We start from the raw sequence: 8,377 nt of genomic DNA, 5'->3' as shown, positions 1-8,377 counted from the left end.
GACGGCTTGCTGGTGGCGCGGCTGCTGCAGGCGCTGCGCGCTGCCAGGTTACCCGGGCTGGAGCGGGGCGTTCGCGAGCGCTTCCTTCCCGCGCGCTGAGCATCTCGTTATTTATTCCACACCCTCGGCGGTCTGCACCGCAGGCTTCTTAGTTTATTTTTATAAAGCTGTTTCTGAAGCTAGCGCGTGTTGGGCATCTCTGGGGAGGGCAGCGGGGATGCACAGGCAGGAAGCCCCCCCCCCGCCGGCTCAGGCTCCCCTCCCTTGGACACTTGGACTTCAAGAGTGGGCAGTGGGTGGTGGGTGCTGCTCCGAGGCCGCCTGCTGGCCGTGAGGTGGCAGGAGTCCCGAAAGCTCACTCCAAGACGCCCCATCCCACTCAGTTGCTGGGGCAGAGTGGAGGGATGGTCAGTGCCCAGGAGGGTGTCACTGTGTTGAAGAGTGGAGAGCACAGCTCCGTTGGCCTTGGTGCTGGGGGCACCCACGCGTCCCCTTTCCTCCCCACCCAGAGTCCCTCCCACTCCCAACTCAGGGAATTTCCCAGGAGAGGACGAGCCAAAGACCTCCCCCAGACCCTGCACCCCATGTGTTTTCTGGGAAGCAAGGCTTTTCCAGACTCATCCAGAACAACCCTCCCCTCCCAACCCAGGCAGGTTCCTCCAGGTGTTGGAGGCCCAGCACACCCATGGTCCTGGGGGTCCCTGGGGAGGTGTGGGGACCTCCCACTCAACTCCTGTGAGCCACAGCCCACAGCTGGGCACCACCCCCATGAGACTCACACCTACCCAGCAGCTCTGCCCAGCCCTCTGGGGGCAGGGTAGTGTAGCCTGACCCTCTGAAGAGGCCACTCCCTGGACAGGCCATGGCTCCAGACCCACCAGAAAGACTCCTGCCTCCCTGTCAGCCCCTTGGGAGCTCAGGGCCAGCATCTCTGTACCCAGACCACGAGGAGGAAGGGTCAGACAGGAGCCAATGAGATGCCTTTATTGTGCACACATGCCTGGACACTCAGGACAGCAGTTAACTGCTCACAGCCACTTGGCCCAGTATAGCCAGACACTTGGCCCAGTCAGGTGGAGGCTGTGAGGTCGGTCCTAGAACCCACCTCACTTGGAGGGCCTCTGCTCCGTCAGCATAAGGGCACCTGGGAGGCCCCAACTCAGTGCAGGCCCAGCACAAGACTGACCTTGGCCCCATGGTAGGATAGGTGGCCCCCCACCTACCCCAAAAAAGTGTGCCCAGGCTACCACCCAGTGGGGCCCACGGCACCAGCTGAGCTGGCCACAGACACGCGTGGCTGACAGAGGGCTCTGGGCGCCCACAAACAGCACCCAACTTGCCCAGGTTGATAAAAACTCCCCCAGCAAGACCTCCCAGCTTTCCCCCTTCCCTGGGGATTAAAATGAGGCAATGTTGGACCAGCATGGGGCTACATCTTCCTCTCAGGCCTCCTCAGTGCTGTCCTGAGGCTGTCAGAACCCAGCACCCAGCTGGCCTCTGGGCACATGAGCAGGTCTTTCCCAAAGTGAGGCCAGCTCCCAGACCACTTCCAGAATCACAGGGTGCAGAGACCAGAGCACAGCTGTGGCTTCACTGGGCAAGGAAGGGAGCTGATCCAGGAGTTCACAAGGGCCCCGGGGCAGCTCACAGTGCCACTCAGAGGAAGGGACTCCCATTTCCAACCAGGTCCCCCTCAGATCCCACCCCGGAAAGGGCCTGGGAGGGCCCCATTGCCCAACTCCCTCTGCAGAAGCCTCTGGACGCCTGTACTTTTCCAGACACAGGAAAGTTTGTCTTCAAGAAAACACAAAACAAATGGAAGAACCAAAAAGCAAAGCAAACCCACGTCCCAGGGTGGGCGTTGAGGGAGCTGGCAGGAAGCCCGCTCCTCTGGCACAAGGGGCCGAGCTGCCCCAGCCACGGCCTGCCGTGCCTATGTGATGTCCCTCTGCCGCGGTGGCCGGTGGACGTTCCGCACGACGCACTTCACCATCCACTCAATGCCCTCACGCACCCCTTTGCTGTAAAGACAGTGTGTGTGAGGTAGGGCTGCCCTGGCCCGAGGCCCCAAGGAGACCCTGGAGGAGGCCCTACTCACCCAGTGAGGGCAGAGCAGGCCTGAGTCAGGCAGTCCCGCCGGCCAATCTTACAGGTGCAGTCACTGAAGGCGGTCTTGATGTCAGGGATTGACAGGCAAGTCTGGGGGAGACAAGGCTATGAGGGGCAACCCCACATCCTGCCTGCTGACACCCAGGACATGGCATGGCACACAGCTTGGTCAGGGCCCCAGGGTCTCATACAGAGGCCATAGCAGTCAGGACCCTGAGCTCAGTCCCTGAGTCTGCACATGGCTGCTGGTGCCGGAGCCAACTCTAGACGTCCACAAGTGGCTCCAATGAGGGGCCACCCAGGAACCTCGAAGGCCGAGGCCCAGGCAATGGAGGTGGCCAGATGCCAGGGCCACAGTCACCCTGGGAGGGTGGGAAGTGAAGACTCACCCTGGCCCTCTGAGACAGCAAGGGTCGGTGTGGCCAGCATCACCTCAGGAAACTTTGAGAGCTCCCTCAGGTTCTGGGGAGGTTGTGAGCAGAGACACTGGCCCCAAGGGCAGCAGGACCAGGGCCAGCTCTTCCCTTCTCCGAGTTCAGTGTCCACCTGGGTCCCCACAGCCCAGCTACTCCTGGAACTGGGCAGGGCTGCCTCCAGAGGACAGCAGGTGCCCTGCAGGAAGAGGCTAGGGAGCCCACCCACAGCCTGCCCTGGGATGGGAAAACCTTCGGCGGGGATAGGTCTGCCCTGGTGGTGGCAGCTCCAAAGGAAGCTCGGAGAGGACCTGAGGCTGCAGGGCCTCTTAAGTGCTCTACACTCAGGCGGGGCAAGTTAGGGTGTGAGCATATGTGGCTCCATTGCAGCAGGGACAGCCACACTGCAAGGGTGCAGGGCTCACCTCCACATCCTGCTTGTTGGCCAGCACCAGGATAGGGACACCACACAGCGCCTCACTCGTCACCACCTTCTCTGGGAGGGCGGGAGAGGCAACACCTCGCACCTGCATCCTACCTGACCACCCAGCCATCCACTCCAAGACCAGCTCTGGACACACAGGAAGCCCAAGCTGCCCCGACCTTCTCCCCCAGCCTCCCTCCCAGGGACAGCCAGGCCACTCACCAAAGGCCTGCTTGGATTCTGCTAGCCTGTCCTCATCGGTGGAGTCAATGACATAGATGACGCCATGGCACTCTGCATAGTACTAAGAGGAAGCAGTGGGAGTTGGGGCTGTAGTCACCAACCTGCCCAGGGCCAGCGTGGCTAGGCTCCCGAGTCGCAGCCATCGCAAGGGGCTCGTGAGAGGAAGAAGTAGTGAGAGCAGTGGCAACTTGGCCACCCCAGGGAGGTGCAACTCATAAGACAGGGCCATCCCCAACAGGAGAACCTGCCGGGTATGTTCCAGGGGCAGGAGATCTAGTGCTGGAGAAGCCAGGCCCCGAGGAAAGCCCCTGTAGTGTGGCTGTCCCTACTGCAAGGGAGCCACATGTGCTCACCCCCCAGCCTCCCTGCCCCGCCACACCCAGGTACAGAGCCCTTAAGAGGCCTGGCAGCCCCCCTTTCCCCTCCCCCTACCGCACTTCTGGGAAACTCCCCTGATCCTTGGCCTGATGTGGCCAGAGAAAGAGGCCAAAAGGCAGGGCTTAGGGGCTGGCAGAGCCGAGAGCACAGCCTAATCCCTGACCTGGATGGCAAGCCTGACTGGTGTCCCTGCTGAGCCACTGCAGGGGGGCATGGGAAGGCCAGCGCTGCCTACCAAGCAAGCCCTCCCAGCCAGTCCTGGGCTTGCTGACAGCACTGCTGTGCACCATTAACAGACGAGACAAGGCAAAGATCCCTGTGGCCTTGGGCACGAGACCCGAACACAGACTGGGTGAGAGTGTTTCTACCCACCAAAAAAGAATATGGGAAACTTTTGGCATCCCCATGGAGCAGACACCTGTCACTTCAGCTCAGGGTGGTGGCAGCTTCCCTTCCCAGTGACCTGGAAGTTGATGCCGACAGAGAGGGACGAGCTGGTTTCAATACGTACACATCACTGAAGGTGTGAGACAAAGGGGAGGCCTGGCCCAGCCCATAAGCTACCCACATCCTTAGGGTGTCCCAAGCAGGGAATGCTCTACAGGCAGCGGGTCCTCACACAGGAGCTTCTCTGGCATATAGACAGGTCTGTCACAGAAGCCACCAGCTCCGGGGGCCAGGTTGGGGGTTGGCTATCTTGCTGCCAAGACCCAGGAACTGGCAGGCCCTAGCTGGAGGCCTGCATGGCACCAGGTCGGCAGCAAGCCCGTGAGACAGTCGCCACATTACCCCTATGGATCCTGAACTGGGTGACAGAGAACTTCACATTACTGGGCCCTGGACCAGGGCACCAAGTGGCCAGAGCTGGCCATGACACCAACCAGGCATAAGGTGGACAGCCCAGAAGGGGCCATAGAAGATGAGCAGCACATGGGGGTACATGTGAGCAAGACTAGGAGGCCCCAGACCCCGGTGGAGGAACTCCAGCCAGTGGAAAGAGGGAAAGCCCATGCATGGCTGGTGGCTTACCAGTGGCCAGAGGCCAGGGGATGTCTTCCCTGTGGCCAGAACACCAGGTGGCCCGCCTGTGCACATAGTCAAGGCCTGAGGCTGGCATGTGTAGGCTTGTGGGCACAGAGTGGTGCCAGAAGGACCAGGGACGCAAACAACAGACACAGGGAGGAAAGCCCTGAGTCCTGTCTCAAGGTCCACCAGCAGATACTGGAGATCAATACCTCAGGTGGACATGGACATACACATAGCAGACACGGTGGCAGAGCACAGGCCAGTGGATGGGCTTTATTCACCAAGGCTGGTGGGACCACTGGTGGGACCACAAGTTCCTGGCTGAATGGTAGCATGGCTGAACCCAGTGGGGCAACCAGAGGGACCAGAGGGACCCCAGACTGGGTCTAAATGTGTCCCCAGTAGCAATAGGAGCTCCCCAAAGGCAAGGTGCCAGCCGGGGTTCCACATGACACCACATCATCCTAAGACTCATGTTACAGTAAAGGCCCCAAGGCCTGATGTCCAGGCACCTGCCATAACCACGCATGCTGACCCAGGGCTGACTGGCGGCCATGTCCACTGGAAACAGCACTGCTGGGGTCCCATGACAAGGCCAACTCTCCCAACTGGAGACCCTTCTGGGGCACTGGGCTCCCAAGGATGCAGAGTCCGGGAACCAGGGTGGGAACAGGAGCCTCCTCTGTCCCTCGCGGTGACCCATAAGGGGGTTCTGCTGCCTGTTCAAACAGCTCTGGGCTTGGCAGAGTCGGGGGTCCTGACCACCAAAGAATAATACACTCAGCAGCTGCCTTGTGGGCATACTGGGCTCCACATGATCAGAAGACTTAGAGGGCAGCATGCAGGACTGCCACCACACAGTGGGGCCCAGGGAACCACCAGCCCACTGAGGTAGGCCTAGAGAAGGGCTCTGCTGGGAGGTCACACCTAGCAGGACGGGGGTCCTCAGGAAGAATGAGGCTTAAGACCTCATTAAGGTCTGTTAATGGTGTAGCTGCAAGGACAGGCTACAGCCCCTTGACTCCCTCCTCCAGCTTCCCCTCAGGAGAGGTCCTCTCCTGACACGGGATCCTGGGGCCCAGTAGTGCACAGGTGGCCCTGCGGTGGCCCCGCTGCAGGTGGTAGGCAGCGTGTCCAGGGGAGGCCTCATTTTGGCTCCAGTGGGGCTTGCTTTGGCTGAGAACCACCTTACTGGGTCACACATGTCCCAGGCTGCACAAGCTGTGTGCAAGTGGCAGTTGGAAGCCCTGGCCAGCTTGGCTGGAAGTGGCATAGCCATAACTAGCAGCTCTCCCCCCATGCTCCCTAGGCCACCCACAGCCCTGCAGGCTCCACTGCCTGAGTTGACTTCCCCACCCTGCCTCTGCTGCCTTCCTGGTGCCCAATACACACCTTATATCCCAACCTGTCTCAGCATCTGTGTGAGACCCTAGACTGTGACAAGAATTCCCCATGTATGCTAGGCATCTAGACAACCAGGCTCTGACTTGACTTGTCCTGTCTGTTGTCCTGTCTGATGTGGCCACAAAGGATCTGTCAGAGATGTGACATGAGAGAGATGCCGCCCCTTGGCTAGGAGTCAGGGCAGGAAGGGACGCTCTGGTGGGGCTAAGGAAAGGAACAAGGCACCCAGTTCCCAAAGCAGGGCAGCAGGCAGGCACCGGACTGCCTCACGTCCAGTGTGCCCACCTGTGGGGCAGGGGCTAGGTCAGCACTGCGCCATGCTGGACCTGTGCCTGGCATAGGCTGAGGTAAGAAAGACTCCAGCTTGGGGGTGTGGAGGAAGGGCACCACACTGAGTCCCCAAAAATGTCCAAAATCCACGTCAGAAGGAAACAGTTACCATTGGCCCTGAGGATACTCTCCTGTGCTGGGGAGGAAGCCTTCACAAAGAGCAAGAGTGGGTGTGAAGCCAGAACTGTGGAGGGACTGTCAAAGGAAACGTAGCTGTGTACCTTCCCACATCAGGCCTTTGCCATTTCTGCTCACGTCCTGTGGTGATCATAACTCTACACTGAGTGGAAGTAAGTGTAGTCTTATTCTGGGGGAAGCATAGAGTCTCCCAGGTCCCACATTTTTTCTCTTGTCCTGAGAAACTAACCCAAAGTGCCTTGACCACTCTGTGACTTGGCCAACTACATGCTTTTCCCTGTGGCTCAAGCCCAAGTTGGGGGTTTGAACATTCTAGGCCCTCATAAAAGTGTTAATGTTACTCAAGACATGGAAAGAATCTAGCCCTAGCCCTGACCCAACTTCCTTGGACCCTCATACAAACTCCATGTCCTGATCCCGTGCTTTGCACGCACCTGCATAGGATATCCTTTTCTCTCGCTGCCCCCGAGAATATGCTGCAACCCCCTCTGTGAACAAGTCCCCTAATAAAAATGTTGACCTAATCACCCTGGTGTTCAGTGATTCTTTCCCAGGAATCCCAATAGGCCATCTCCAGAGGGTTTGGGGCTCTTCCTTGTGGGAGCTCCCCTGACACCACTGTTGGGGCAATTCCAGTCAAGGGTTCAGCTAACACAAAACTGGGAGCAACTCAGGAAGCTGAGATAGGATGGGAGAGAAATGCCTCAGGAACACAGTGGGTGGTGGAGGTTGCTGAGGAAGAAACCACAGGTGCTGCCTGGAGAGAAGTGGCAGGCAGGGAACATAGTGTAAGCCGGGGAGCACACAGCATGTCTTACCTTGTCCCACAAAGACTGCAGCTCTTCCTGCCCCCCTAAGTCCCAGAACATGAGGCGAGCCTTCCCCACATCCACGGTGCCAACTGGGGAGAGGAGAGAACAGGCAAGGCTCATAAACTTGATCTTTGACACACCAAGTCCCAGCTCCCCGGGGAATAGCCCACCACTCTGAGGCCACTCGATAAGGGCTTGCCCTGAGCAGAGGCCTGACAGGTCTCTGGCTGCTGGCTGTTGGGCTGTGGACATCACAGCATCCTCAGGGCCCCAAACCCGCAGCCCCAAAGTTCCCCCTTACTGTTTAGACCCACGGTAGTGGTGATCTTGGATAGACTCATGCCCTTGTAGTTCTTGTTAAAGCGGGTTTTCGACTGCTCCAGGAAGGTCTGAGGAGAGAGGGAGTATGTGCATCAGGAAGGGGCTCAAGTGCTTTACCAAATACCCCTGTTTGGGCCTGTTTCTTAGAAAACAGTAACAGAAACAAGTAGCGACACCCTGCCTTTCACAAAGCTGGCAGTTGGGATCCTGGGCCCTGAACATGGAACTGCAGATGGATTCCGGGGAAGCATGGCAGGGGCCAGGTACTTACCGTCTTCCCAGCATTGTCCAGGCCCAGAATCAGGATGCAATACTCGTCCTTCTGGAACATGTACTTGTACAAGCCCGACAGCAGCGTATACATTCTGCCTGCAGGCAGGAGAAGTCAGTGCAGACTGGCTTGCAGCGCCCAGTCTCACACGGTGCTCAGTAGTGCCCCAGAAGCCTGGGGCCATCCCCAACACCCCGTCCCCTCGGCTCGGCCTCCATGACTTCGCCGGTGGCCCTGCTCACTGTCGCTGCGCTCACGGCACTGCCTCTCAGGGTGTAATCGACTGCAGACCCACTCTGTGGTGTTTGCACACGGCCTCGCGGCACCCATGACCCTCGCCAGGTGCCCTGCTTCCCGCCCCCACCTTGCCCTTCCTACCGCAGAAGCCGCGACCAGCCTGGGCCACCGCCATCGGCGTGCCCCGCGGGCCTCAGGCCGGGCCGCCCCCAGTCTTAGACTCGAGGGCGCTCTGGAGGGGCGGGGCTGGCCCTCCGGCGGAAGGAAGGAC

The 8,377-nt window shown here is 59.4% G+C and overlaps 3 protein-coding genes across 5 annotated transcripts in view; 2 read left to right on the top strand and 1 right to left on the bottom strand.

Moving 5' to 3' along the window:
* TNFRSF6B (TNF receptor superfamily member 6b) overlaps window positions 1-176 on the top strand; it is a 1,774-nt gene extending 1,598 nt beyond the window's left edge. The window contains 1 exon segment of the mRNA XM_008074714.1: window positions 1-176. This exon segment is cut by the window's left edge and continues 13 nt beyond it. Within this exon segment, the coding sequence (XP_008072905.1) occupies window positions 1-99 (99 nt within the window). The 3' untranslated portion in view covers window positions 100-176.
* Window positions 177-963: 787 nt separating this feature from the next.
* On the bottom strand, window positions 964-8,171 carry ARFRP1 (ADP ribosylation factor related protein 1). Of its 3 annotated transcripts, XM_008074633.1 has the most exons (7): window positions 7,870-8,171; window positions 7,579-7,666; window positions 7,284-7,366; window positions 3,169-3,250; window positions 2,948-3,018; window positions 2,099-2,199; window positions 964-2,021 (listed from the first exon to the last, which is right to left on the bottom strand). In XM_008074633.1, the coding sequence occupies exons 1-7, from the start codon at window positions 7,960-7,962 to the stop codon at window positions 1,934-1,936; spliced, it is 606 nt and encodes a 201-aa protein (XP_008072824.1). In that variant the 5' UTR covers window positions 7,963-8,171; the 3' UTR covers window positions 964-1,933. The 3 variants fall into 3 exon arrangements, with proteins under 3 accessions (XP_008072824.1, XP_021562831.1, XP_021562834.1); XM_021707156.1 differs by lacking the exon at window positions 2,948-3,018 and having other exon boundaries at window positions 1,935-2,199; XM_021707159.1 differs by lacking the exons at window positions 964-2,021; window positions 2,099-2,199 and having other exon boundaries at window positions 2,937-3,016.
* ZGPAT (zinc finger CCCH-type and G-patch domain containing) overlaps window positions 8,086-8,377 on the top strand; it is a 19,818-nt gene continuing 19,526 nt past the window's right edge. The window contains exon 1 of the mRNA XM_008074707.1: window positions 8,086-8,142. Coding sequence (XP_008072898.1) covers window positions 8,086-8,142 — 57 coding nt within the window. The remainder of the gene's footprint in view (window positions 8,143-8,377) is intronic.

This window comes from Carlito syrichta, unplaced genomic scaffold (genome assembly GCF_000164805.1).
Source record: "Carlito syrichta isolate Samal-C Ts95f unplaced genomic scaffold, Tarsius_syrichta-2.0.1 Scaffold117897, whole genome shotgun sequence".
Taxonomy (NCBI): domain Eukaryota; kingdom Metazoa; phylum Chordata; class Mammalia; order Primates; family Tarsiidae; genus Carlito; species Carlito syrichta.
This window is presented reverse-complemented; position numbering and strand designations above follow the sequence as displayed.